The following is a 13,282-nucleotide window of genomic DNA, read 5'->3' as shown; positions in this document are numbered from 1 at the left end:
TTCAAGGTAGCCATCACATTTCAATTTTTCTCAGGGGATAAGGAGAATTCTACGGAAAACACTGCTCCCTCATCCCCACTACTTATAAATCATGTTTTTTTAGGATCTCCTGAGGTTTGTTTGCAGTGATTACAGCATACACTCATTGAACACGTGGATGCACAGCTTTGAACCCAGCAAAAATCTGCATTTAAATGATGTGAGTAAAGATGTGGGGCAGCTGCGGGGCAGGCTGGGTGTGATTGCCGACTACGGACACCTGTAATGTGGGAAAGAAGTAGCTAAGGGGAGAAGAGCCACTTCTATACCCCAAACTTGTATTTTGATCCAGAATGCTCGTCCCTAAGCAGATGAAAGCCAAGGGCTGTTTTAAGGCAGACACCCCGTGCTTGGATTTGCTGCCCAGAGTTCAGCCCTGAGAGCGGAGCATCGCCACGGTGTAGCGCCTTTGGAACCCTTTCGTTTCTCGATACTCTGTAACACGAAAATCGTTTGCCTGAAGGGTGCGATCTGCCCCTATCCCTCGGCTGCCTTTCACGTTGGCAGGCTTCTGGGGCGGGCGGGAGTGGAAAAATGCCGTCCGGGAGCGGAGCGGGGCTCTGCCCGAGAAGCCGTAGCAGGAGGGCCCCGCTCCTCGCACACGCGGAGGGGCTGCCGGAGGAAAGTTGGGCTTTTCGCTCTGTCTGTACTTCCTGTGGAGCCGCCCGAGGCTTTCGGCAGCGCCCGGGCACCTCCTCCCGCCCCACGGGGCTCCCGCCCGCCTCAGCCCGGCGCGGGGCTCCGCGGAGTTCCGTGCGGAGCGGCCCGGCCCCGGCAGCCCGCCTTACGCACTCCTCCTACCTCGGCCCTTTGGATTTGCACTTTATTATTATTATTATTAATAATTTAGGAGATAATTTCTTTTAAGGAGAGCGCGAGAAAGGGGAGGAAACTTTCTTACCTTCCCCCCGCCCGCTCCCCCCCAAAGGACACTCCGGATACTTTTGAAAGGGCGGAAGGGTGAGAAGCAAAGCGAGCAGCGCTGCTGAGGGCATCTCCCGCTCCGCAGCAGGGACCCCTGACACCTCGCTGCTGGATTAAAGGCTGGAGCTGCAGAAACTCCTCCCCTTCCCCCCTGCTTCTTCCACCCCCCCTTATTTCCTAAGACCATTTAAAAAAAAAAAAAAAAAAAAAAAAAAAGAAATTAAGGAGCACGGAGTGACTGCGGCCGATGGGACGGTGGGGATAAGTGGAAGAGAGCCCACAGCTCCGGGCCGGGATGGGCAGCACTGCCATGGACACCAAGAAGAAGGACTCGTCCGGCAGCGGCAAGAGAGGCTCCAGCCAGAAGAAGCTCGTGCTGCGAGTGCACATCCCCGTAAGTGGCTCTCTGCTCTCCCTCCCCTTGGCAGCCAGCGGCGTTGTTTTTTCCTGACACGGGGCTGGAGGCACGGAACGGTGTTTCTGCTGCGGGTACCGCGGTCTGGATGTGGGGGTGTTGATCCCAGCATCCTCACTTGTGGATCTGGAAAGTGTCCGTACCTTGTGGTTGACGAAGTGCATTTTATCTGACGGTTCCACATCTCAGATCCAATCCACATCTGAATCTCCCCCGGCACGGGGACCCAGAGCTCCCTCTGATTTTGTCCCACACGTCTGTTTGTTGCTGAAGAGTCAGGAGCAGTTGTATGGCCACGCTGGAACAGAGAAGTGAGCCATGCACTCGTGCCCTAACTCAGTTTTGGGTCGTATGTTCACACAGTAAGGAAACATGCAAGAATCTGTACCGAATAATCTCAGATCAGAAGTTTCTCTCTGTTCCCAGTGAGTACTCAGAGGCTGCCTCATTATGTGAGCCTGCAGAGTTTACATCCCTTTTGATTACTGCTTTTTTGTTGTTTGCTTGCTTTTGTTATTATTTTACTATCAGAGCCTTCTTGTTATCTATTTAGCTGTTTTATTCTTAGTACATGGTTTTGCTTCTAGTGCTTCCTGCAAGAAACGTCTGGTATCTTTTTCTGTGCACTCTGTTTCTTTGTTGAATAGATATTTTTAATTTAATCTCATAATATAAAAGTGGGAAACAGTCCTGCACATGTGTCTGCCAGGACACTAAGGAGCAAAAACATATTTGTAAGTTTTTCCTTTCTTTTACAGAGAAATAAGAAGTCAAAATAAGTGCATTAGGTCTTAAGTGTGTGAAATAAGATGGAGGAGCAACTCATGGCTCTTCTGCAGATTTCGTTTTTCTCTGGAGACGAATGCAAGCCCAGGAGCCTAAGCCAAATTTCTGCTGTTCTGTTTGAGTTCATTCAGTGCTAGGAGAGATGGGACTAACGTGGTGCTGCTGTGTGTTTGTGATGGGAGTTTTTGAGCATTAATCTTTGTCATGTAGTACTTTGCAGCTGACGTTCCTTAAGCCTATAGGCATATTTCTTCACAAGTGTTACTTCAGATCTGTCTTGGATGGAACATCATTAGTCCTGGACCTTAATTTTTCATGTTACTTTATGGTTTCATTTCTTTGCTCTTCACTTTCTCATTTAGCTAGTGGTGGTTACTCAGACACAAACCTGATATTGCACCGAGGCCCTCATGAGTTTTATTGTTCACTCAGTTGGGAGCAGTTCAAGACTTGGTAACAAGGCTTCCATCCCTCCTTCCTGTCCTCCAAATGTGATCCTTCTGTTTCATTCTGCATTATTTTATCATTCCCAGAGTGAGCTATTGGGCCCAAATCCTTACAGGCAGTACCCTCCTTTTTGGTGGTTTTCTGTTATCTGGCAGTTTAAGTGTGACTGTACTGTAAGAAAGAACATTTTTGTCATTCTCCTCATTTGACAGTGGAATCTGCATTTGAAAAGATCCATTTAGACTGTTTTTTTTTCTCTTTCATAACGTTTCCTTGGCTGTTGTTTTGAAGCATCATTCCTGTTATTTCAGCGGCGCCTGTCAGTGTAGCTGTAGTTGTCAAGGGAGCTTTCACCAGACTGTAATTTTTATTTTGTTCATCCTCTTCTTTATTTTGTGAGATCGTGTTTATTGCTGAGACATGTAATTCCTGCTCATTGAGATCTTCAAATTAGAATCGGGAAAGGTCTGAACAGGAAGAGAGAGAGGAGTCAGTTGCAGCAAGACAGAAAGGTGCTGTTGTGATGCAGGCTGTCCTAAGCTATCTTTATTAACCACGTAGAAATTCTGACTTTGAAAGCGATGACAAATACTGTGAAAAGGAAAGGTGAATAATGCAAACTGCACTACGTTTGGGTTAGAAAATTGTGGAATAGTAGGCATGTCTGAAATAAAAACTTGCATGTTTTCCATCCCTCTCCCACGCAATCTTATTTTTTTTGGTTGGCCTCTGACAATGGAAAAAAATACCAATTTAAGAAAGCTGGTTTTGTGTCTTGCAGCACCCCAGGACATTTCTCAGGTACATCTTTCTTAAGCAAGAGCATCAGGATATTATAAAAAAAAAAAAAGTATAAAACACTCTATTTTTGCTTTCTTTCTGTGTTGAATCTCCTTTGGGACAAGTTGGTGGTGCCCAGGCTTTGCTTCTGGGAATAGCGGTAGACCTCGAAGTTTCTGCTAGTTGAGTCTTCTCAACTTGTCATTTGGTAACCAAGAGTAAAGTGGGGGACTGAGTGTTCTGGTGGCATGGCAGGGAAGTATTTGCTGAAGTGCTGGACTGATTGAACGACTTTTTAGTTCCTTTGTTGTTTTCTTTGCAAATGCAGAACTACCAACTACTGATTCGGATGGACCATAATACGACCGTGGGAGCCTTTGTGAGGTAGTGGTCATGTCAACATCTGCCTTTCCCAGCAGCATATTTTAAAGCCTTCAATTTAGAAATGTCTAAGTGGAAATTTCTGATCTGTTGCCATTGAAACCTGCTACAGATTTGGATACAACTCCTTGCTCTCTAGATGTATCACATCTTTCAGATGAAGACATTAGCATTATAGAATTCTTTTTTAAGCTATTAGAAGATAATGCTTCCACATTGCTTTGAACGTTTTAAGAACTCTAAGATGGGATGCAATTGTCTACTGAGTAGGAAGGAGCTCACCATAGTGAGATCAGCATGTTCTTTTGTCATCTTGCAAAATCGATCTGTTCTGATGTTAATGTTATCATTCTAATCCCATGTTGCTATAAAAAGGAGAGATTCTGCTCTTGCTTGCTTTCTATTACAGCCAGGATAGTTCAGTCAGTGCCAACAAAGTTCTGTTGTGTTTACACTATTGCAGCTGAGAGCAGAACATGTCTCAAGAGCCTCACCATGGCAAACTCCAAGCACCTGCTGCTCCTGGCAGGTGAGAATTGCAGAGCTTTGGCACTTCCTTGGTTTGTACCCAGATATGTCACAAGGTGACATCTTATGCAAAGAAACAAAGAGGATTTTTTTATAATAAGGACAAAAATAACATCTGCACAGAAATATGAAGCATCTTCTTTCAGTTCAGTGATGTGGCCATTGTCTCAGATACTTCAGCCCTGACAAGAAAGCAATGCACTACAAGGAGGCTCTGGAAGACCTTTATTATCAATGTCACACAAGTGTTTCTGTACACTCTTGCATATTTCTTTGTCATCTGCTATATTTCTGAGCAGATTCCTCAATTTGCAAATTGATTGCTGTTTCCAGGCCTGTTATTATGTTGGAATGCCAGGCTGAAACATCAGATGGCTTAATATTTTCTAACACGAGAAGTTACAGCGATGTTCTGACAGCTAGTGTTGGCTCAGGCTTTGCCCCTCCATCTTGCTTGCCACGCTTGCAAAGTCATTACTGACTGCATGCCTAATAAGTCAGTGTGAAATGATTTTGTTCAGTGACAGTTTTTGCAGGGTGAGTCTTGTCTCCTGGTGATTGTTGGTTGGGCTGGTGAGAATTGCACTTAAGTCTAAGGAATGCTTTAGAGAGCTGCAGATGAGAAGTAAGCTTGTCTTTCAAAGAAGATGAAGGAATCAGTTTTCGATGTGATCAAAGAATGGAAAAAAAGGTGTTTCTTTTCTTGTGAATAGGAGGTGGAGGGAGATGGAGACAAAGAAGAGAGAGAAATGTTTCCCTAAAATTAAATCTGCAGCTGTCCTCCCTCTTGCTCTCATAGGCAGACTCTGAGTTGTCTTGAGCTTCTGTGGCCTTGAAGTTTATGTTTGGACTGCTGCCTAAAGGGCTGACATATCAAACATCTGAAGAAGGCAACAGGTATTTGCTTAGGAGCTTTGAGACTGCACTTTGAGTCCATCTGAAGAATAAAAGATTCCTGTTTGCAATCAAAATAGTTGCCACTGTAATTAAAAAAGCTGTTAGTGTTTTTAGTTTTAAAGCATAACACAAAGTGGTCGTCATCTCACTGGAAAGTACTGCTTCTTTAAAACATCCCATTTCTGATAGGAGGTTCTACTCCTGAATTATCTCATCGTCCTTCTTTATGTATCCCTGAGTGCTCTGTGAGGTCTGTGAGCTGAGAGGAGAGAAGTGAATTTCATAGTTGGAATAAGTCATGAATGTAGAAGAAACCTTACAGAAATGTGGATAATGAAACTTGGTTCCTGGGAATGTTGTATTACATTTCTATCTCAGTAATTCCCAATACAAGTATGTACTGGGAATTACTGAAATAGAAAGAAGTGTCACCCCCTTAGGGAGATCAGGAGGAAGCAAAGGTCTTCTGAAGGTGAGTTCAGGATTTTGTAGTCATTTGCCAAAGAGAATTCATGTTGTTAAGTGTTAGTTCAGTTTTCATATGTAAAATGTAAGGTCAGTCATGCTATTTTTTAGAGCCCAGGTGACACGGCACCATGTTATGTCTGCCTCAGTGAGTCTGTTCCCAAAAGCTCAGCTGAAAAGCTGTTCGTTCCTTTTCTCATATACCAGTCTAAGAATATCAGGAAACCAGATGCATTCTTTCCTTCTCTTGAATCATTTCCAGTAGCATCTTGTGGTTACCGTGTGCCCATATTAACACAGGATGAGAGGTTCCACTGTCTTGCTCACAGATCTGCAAGGTCCAATTTCACGTGGGTACCACATTGCTTTCAAGGGAGCTGCTCAGAGGTGACTTAAAGCAGAATTTAGCCTTGAAGATAGGGTTAAACAATTGTGTTAATGATCTGTGTGGACTTATAAAAGTCGGTTGATGTACCCCTGCGCTGGCTCAGCATTGCTAGTGGGAGAGGAGAGGAGAAAGTAGTAGGAATTCAAAACAGTGTCAGCATGTTGTTAGTAGACCATTATGGGCATACATGTTGAATGGAGTGCATCTTAAATTGTCAGCTTTTTGAAGAAAAGCTGAATTTATATCAGAATGTGCTCCTTTTTCCAGAGGGAAAACTGAAAGAGCAGAGTCAGTTACGAGAAGAGTGAAGAACATGTCTGTCTGACATAAAAATAGACCTTCTGCGGACTACACTACCCTGGGCTGCTCATCAGGCTTCAACAATTAGCCTGCTTTCAGAGCCTGATCTGGTTGCAGATGTCTGCTGTCTCAATTTTCTACCATTGTTTGCACTGCAGGCACACCAGAAAAAGCCTTGGAGCCTGACAAGTAGGGAGGGTTATGTATGTCCTCAAAGACAAAAAGGAAAAGTAGCTTGAGTATGTTTTGCATGTAGTTGGAATGATCTTATATGTAAGTGAATACAAGATGTCATCAGTAAAGATACAGTGTTATTGGTGGTTTGGTGATGCAGGACTATGCTTCTACTGAAATACCTCCAGTATTAGCAGTGAGTTGAAATGGTGTAAAAGACAACTTCTGCTGCAGATTGATTTTTGTGTTTATTCTTTAGATGGTTTAGGGTTTGTAATGTAATGCATCAATTTAGTGCTTGCTTCTGTAATGCTGTCTCGAATTGCTCGGATAAAACTACACATGAAATCTTTATAGCAGTAAATTACATTATGTAAGCATGACTTACTGGGATGCATAGCAATTGCATAGCAGTCTGTGCTTCATTGTTGTCATTTATATGACATACTGTGATTGTTCAGACCTTTTGGTCATTATTACACAGGGAGCTGATGATCTTCTGTTCCAAAAACAGAACCTATGTCATAAGCTGAAGACTTAAGCTATTTTTGCAGGCGGGGTGATTGAGCTATATACCCATTTTAAGCTGCTGGAGAGCATATTCATAGATCTAGAGTTTCATTAGGAGGAAATGCGTGCATTATAAACACTATCAGCCACCCTACGAAACCTTTGTCATCATTTATTTACAACAGGTGTCAGGCAATTTGCGGTCAAGTTTTCATGTTGGTAATCGTGCTGGAATAATGACATTAAAATGCCCTGTTTCTGAGAGCAGAATTAAAATAATCTACCACAGTGGTTGGAGTGCTGGAGTAGAGCACTACAAAACATAGGATTTTCTTGCCTGGTTCTAGACTTCATATTGGTCTTTAATGAATCACTGTTGCACAGGTCTGATTTTCAGAAGCTACATGCCTGTCGATTCCTTTAGAAAAATGTGGGGACCCATTTTCTATGGCATCAGAGAAATACCTGCTGAGGTGGATTAGGATTGAAGTGATTGCAATTCTTTTCGGATTTGAGTCCAAGCATGTGGAAATATTTCAGTGAAGACAAGCTCTGCTTAGAAAAGGTATAAGAATGAGATTGACTGAACAGATGCCATTAATATGGTGAGGCTGCACCTCGAGTATTGTGTTCAGTTTTGGGCCCCTCAGGAAAGATGTTGAGGGCCCTGGAGTGTGTCCAGAGAAGGGCAACGAAACTGGTGAGGGGTCTGGAGCACAAGTCTTATGAGGAGTGGCTGAGGAAGATGAGACTAAACTGAGATTGTTTAGTCTGGAGAAGAAGAGGCTCAGGGGAGACCTCACTGCACTCTACAACTTCCTGAAGGGAGGTTGGGGTGAAGAGGGGTTTGACCTCTTCTCCCAGGCAACGGACAGAATGTGGGGAAATGGCTGCAAGTTGTATCAGAGGAGGTTTAGGTTAGACATGAGGAAAAACTTTTTCTCTCAGAGAGTGGTCAGACACTGGAATGGCTGCCCAGAGAGGTCGTGGAGTCACCGTCCCTGGAAGTGTTCAAGAGGCGCCTGGATGAGGAGCTGTGAGATATGGTTTAGTGGTAGCAGTGGTAATGAGAAGACGGTTGGACTAGATGATCTTATAGGACTTTTCCAACCTTGTGATTCTATGATTCTATATTTCCTATAACATATATGCTGGGAAAAATGAATTGTTACCTTCATGACATTGATTTGAATGGAGTCTGTACAGTGTATCATGATGACTCTAATTTTGCCAGCTAGGCATAACCTTTGACAAATTTCCTCAGATTCAGGACTGTTATATTCCTTTAAATAATTGAGTTTTCAGTAAGCACCTCTGTGTTGCCTTGCTTTTTTCATGATGTTGCCTTTATGAGGTGTATCTACCACCAAGTGTTTTTTACAGAATCATGAAGAGTTGAACTTGGAAGAGACCTCTGGATATTATTTGGTCTGAGAGCAGTGTTGGATGAAGTACAATGCTCAGGACCTTGTTTCCTCACATTCCTCGCATAATTTCTAAGGATGGAGATTGCACAGCTTCATGTTTCTGAAATCTCACATTTGGGCATGTGAAAGGTGATTGAGACTAAATATCTTTTAGACAGTACCCAAACAAACAAGTGATAAACTCCACAGTTGGTTGGATCTTATCCCGAAAGTGTAATGTTCATTTGGGAAGTGAAACTGGATTTGGTCATGTCGTGTAGACTTCTGGCAAAAGCATACTGTCAGATGGGAATGAAACTGGAGGCACAGTAGTCCCAGCAAGACTTATGGAAAACAGGGAGAGTAAGGAAGAGATTAGGAAAGATGCTTAGTCAATGTTATTGCAATATTTATGGGAGCTTGCCAGCTTCTCAGTAGAGCGTTGTGTCCTCTGGATTGTAGTTTTCATCATGCATTGTCATTCCTTCTGCATAAATTAATTAGAGGGGGGTTTGCTGGTACTGAGTATTAATCAGGGCTTCTGTGTTGGAAGTATGATCTAAATCAAGAAGCATGAGGAAAGGCAGTTCAAGGATAAGAGCATGAAATCATCACCTAGCTATCTGAATCTCTATCTGCTGTATTGCCTCAGGTTGGACAGAGCAGAGTGCTGTATGTAAGCTTTGCACTGGTGAACGTGAACCTTGAGACCCGCAAATAATATTCCATGCATAGAGTAAAAAACAGTAATACTTTTTTTGTATCACCTTTCCATCATTTTGACGTGGTGGCTGGTAAACTATTAACTGCTTTTAACTTATCAGTATGCCACACTGAAAGACCACATGGCTAAATGTTGAGCTAGTTACCCATGCTCACGTGGGATCTAGAATTGGGTAGAGACAAGCTCTCTGAAGAATTTGAAGACTTGAAAGATGTTATAGAATGCAAGTATGAGAGGAAATGTTATCCCCGCAGTACTGATATTCAGGAAGATGTTTGAGGTTAAACAATTTGTCCCATGTTGTACAAGAGCGGGTAGTTGCACTCATGAAGTCTTGAAACCTAGTTAGTTCGCCTTAATAATAACCCTATCCTGTTTCCTGTGGTGTTTTTCACATAAGGATCCCTGTACAGGACTGAGGTAGCAATTACTTTCAGTAATTGCTTTTTTAAAATAGGTGTGAAGTTCAAGGATTCCAATTTCTACAGACAGTCATTCTGTGTTCTAAAATAACACTGTTTGTGCTCTTTTGACCACCTGATCAGAAAGACCGTAGAGGAGATTAGATAAGTGAGGGAAGACTACATGACATTCTAGCATCCAAAGTGACACATCAGCGGATGTCCCTCCACGTGGTTCATGTGGATGTTAAAAGCTGTGAGGAATCAGGGTGTTTTTTTTTTTTTTTTTTTTTCTGAATAGGTGGTGGCACATCAGCTGTAGAGATCCCTTAACACAAATGATCTTCAGCTGTTTACTGCATAATCATCTGTAAATGCAACAGGGTTTGAAGCATCATAAACAACAGCGTACTAGTCATGTTCAACTAAGAGTACCTTCCAAAGAGTTTGTGGGCATCCGGTCTCCATTCCCACAGTCCATTGACTTGTTCTTCCAGTTGCCCCATTTGGGTATTCCTCTCTTCTTCTGCCAGCTTATTGTAAGACAGGGAATACCAGCATGGACTCAAACTATTCTTCTCGGATACTCCCTTCATTAACACCCTACATCTGCTCAATGCTCAATACCAGCTCTATATTTTCAGTGGGAAAATAGAGAGTTTCTACCATTTGAAAAGTTGAGCCAACACTGTTCGTGAATGTAAGATTTATAATCTGAGACGAATGGGAGGTAAGAAACATTACTCAGCTGTTCTCTTTGTCCTTTTATTTTAGCTAGTTGATGTTAAAGGTAAACACTACTTTAGTAGGTTTCTTTTAGTTGGATGATGATTAATTATACATTTTCCTTATTTTTCTATCTTCCTGAGAATGACTGTACACAGCTCTAAGCTATACAGATGCAGGAGGGTACACGCCAACATTTTTCTTTATAAAATAATACCAGTAATTAAAAAACTGCAACTGCTTCAATTCTTTTTTCTTTGTTATAAATTTAAAGAGTTCTGGCTCCTTTTGCTGAAACAGACCTGTGGAGGCATCATCAGCAGGCGTGCAGAAGTTGCTGTTAAATGAGCAAGTCTGATTTTCATTAAAAGAGACCACATGCCTTACTTAACCATGCACAGAAGCAGACTAATCCCTGTTACTTAGGAAGGCAAAAATGTGTTTCACCTTTGGGTAATGCTTCATTCATCAGCTGTCTGTTGTACTTCTACCAAGGCAAAGCAAGCTGCTGTTTGCCAGTTTGACTTCATTAATGGACGTGAATCCTCCTGTCCCATTGAGATAGTGAGTAAAACATGTCTTAAAATGCTTCCTTCAATATCTGACGTGATTCATTTTCATAGTGGGCACTGTCAGCTAAAACAGATGAGCAGTGAAGCAGTAAGCCACAGTAACTCATTCACTTTTGATGCCCGTCTGACTACAGTCTGAGATTCCCCAAACCCTAGAATAACAGATTACTCAGGTTCACTTGAAATGCTGTTCAAGCATTAATCCAAGAGAAAAGCATCAGGTGCTAAGAATGCTGGTAGTTCAGAGATTAGGTTTTCATAAGATGTTAGGCACATCAGTTCCCCCTGCAGTATTTGAAGATCAGGAAGTCCTGAAGTACCTATGTTTGAACATCTAGCCTTATGTCTTTCAGGCTTTCAAGACACCATTCTTCCCATTCTGTTTTATGTATATGTGTTACAAAACAAAAGCTGATTTTCTACTTTTTCCACTCCCTGTGTATTTTCAGCTTTGAATGGGAAAAGCATGCTCCTGCACCTGATAGCTAAAATAAAATTTAAAAAAAATCTCTACAAAAACTAACAAGAAAACTAGTGGTTAGCTTGGTTTGTAATGGAACAGAGATGGAAAGCAATACCAGGAAGTAATTTGGGGAGAGATAAATAGCAGCTGTTCTCTTGATGATAAAGACTGAAACTAATACCAATACACACGCAGTGCAGTCCACTGTGACACACAACATATGAAGTTATATTTGATGGAGTGACCAATTGCAACAGATGATGAAGACTTCAAAAAAAAATTCCTTTTCTACTCTCTTTAATTTTAAATATAACTTGAGAAAAAGCTGCACTCATTTCAAGTGTGGGAGAATTTTTTACTTATGTATTTCTACCTGTGCAGCTTTTAAAGTTTGTCAACTACTGCAGGCATTTAGTGTGTTCAGACTCACTGTGGATAGTTGTTTTGATTTTATATTGTATACAATAAATATACAATAATTGATTGTATATTTAAAAGTTTTTAAGAGGAAAAATACCTTTCATTGCCACAATCTGCATATGCATTCTTTTCAAATGGTCTAGTATTGAATGTGGAGGTTGGTGGCCCTGCATGTGGCAGCGGGGTTTGGAGATTCATGGTCCTTGAGGTCCCTTCCTGCCCTGGCCATTCTGTGATTCTGTGAAATGTTTATAAACAGAAGTATTTGGATTTAGATGTGTTTGGAAATGCTGGAGCATCTGCACTGTTGATATTGCTTTGTCGGGTGCTACTGGTTGAGGGCACTGGGAAGAGAAGAGCAGACACCTCAAGTTGTCAGAAGATGATGGGGAAACCAGCTTTGTCTTTGAAAGGGGGAAGTCTCTGAAAAGAGACAAGGGAAAATGTTTTCAAACTAAAAAAAGGAGAGATTTATATTGGACTTAAGGAAGCAGTTTTTTGTAATAAAAGAGTTGCAGAACTCCGGCACAGATTGCCTAGAAATGTGGTGGATGCTCTGTTTCTGGAGACCTTCAATGGACTCAGAGCACCTGATGGAGCTGCAGGTGTCCCTGTCCATTGCAGGTTGGACCAGATGGCCTTATCAACTCTTTGAAAGAGATAACAGCAGGACAAGGGGAAACGTATACCCTTGTCCTGAGGGGAGGGAAGATTTAGGCTGGATGTCAGGGGAAGTTCTTTACAGAGAGAGTGGTGGTGAGGTGCTGGAACAGGCTGCCCAGAGAGGCTGTGGATACCCCATCCCTGGAGGTGTTCAAGGCCAGATTGGATGGGACCCTGGGCAGCCTGGTCTGGTATTAAATGTGAAGGTTGGTGGCCCTGCATGCAGCAGGGGGTTGGAGATTCATGATCCTTGAGGTCCCTTCCAACCATGGCCATTCTGTGATTCTGTGGTCTTTAAGAGTCCAACTCAAACGCTTCTATCATTTTATGCAATTTCCATGTGCATATCTGCTGTACGATAACTTATTGCCTTGAATGTATTAGAGTTAAAGTAACTGAGGCACGCATCTAATTAGCAGTGTACATGGATGTTGATGGGTGAGAGCTGGAACACACGAGCTGAGCATCTGTGGACATTCATGTGGAGATCACCTTCTTTCACAGGAATAGTGAAATCTTATTTCTGTAGCTTCAGCTACAAAACAAGAGGAAATATTAAGTGTATACCTTAAGGGAACATCCCTTTTCAGATAAGAAATTTCTAAGGGTTCGTTCCCAGGGAGCAATAGTCTACCGTTATGTTTTATGGTCTTGAATGTTCCATGTACTTGGCTGGGTTGATTTAAAAAACGTGTAAGGACACAAGTGCAGAGCCTGTGTGTGTTTGGACAAAAGGAAACTGCCCTGTGTGCAGCTGTTTACTATAAGCTTTCAGTGAATACTTTCAGTGTGCATGTACAAGCTGGCAAATTGCTCATGTTCCAGAAAAATGAACTGTGATGCAAAATGCAGTAGATATTTAATGATTTCAGA

General features: G+C 42.3%; 1 protein-coding gene across 1 annotated transcript in view; it reads left to right on the top strand.

Annotated features, from left to right (window-relative positions):
• Nucleotides 1–1,148: 1,148 nt before the first annotated feature.
• Nucleotides 1,149–13,282, top strand: part of PRKAG2 (protein kinase AMP-activated non-catalytic subunit gamma 2) — a 185,560-nt gene continuing 173,426 nt past the window's right edge. Inside the window, exon 1 of the mRNA XM_085226986.1 lies at nt 1,149–1,357. Within this exon, the coding sequence (XP_085083112.1) occupies nt 1,259–1,357 (99 nt within the window). The 5' untranslated portion in view covers nt 1,149–1,258. The remainder of the gene's footprint in view (nt 1,358–13,282) is intronic.

The sequence above is a fragment of the Meleagris gallopavo genome, chromosome 6, assembly GCF_905368555.1.
Source record: "Meleagris gallopavo chromosome 6, MGAL_WU_HG_1.1, whole genome shotgun sequence".
Taxonomy (NCBI): domain Eukaryota; kingdom Metazoa; phylum Chordata; class Aves; order Galliformes; family Phasianidae; genus Meleagris; species Meleagris gallopavo.
The sequence above is the reverse complement of the archived record's forward strand: the minus strand, read 5'-3'. Positions and strand labels throughout refer to the sequence as shown.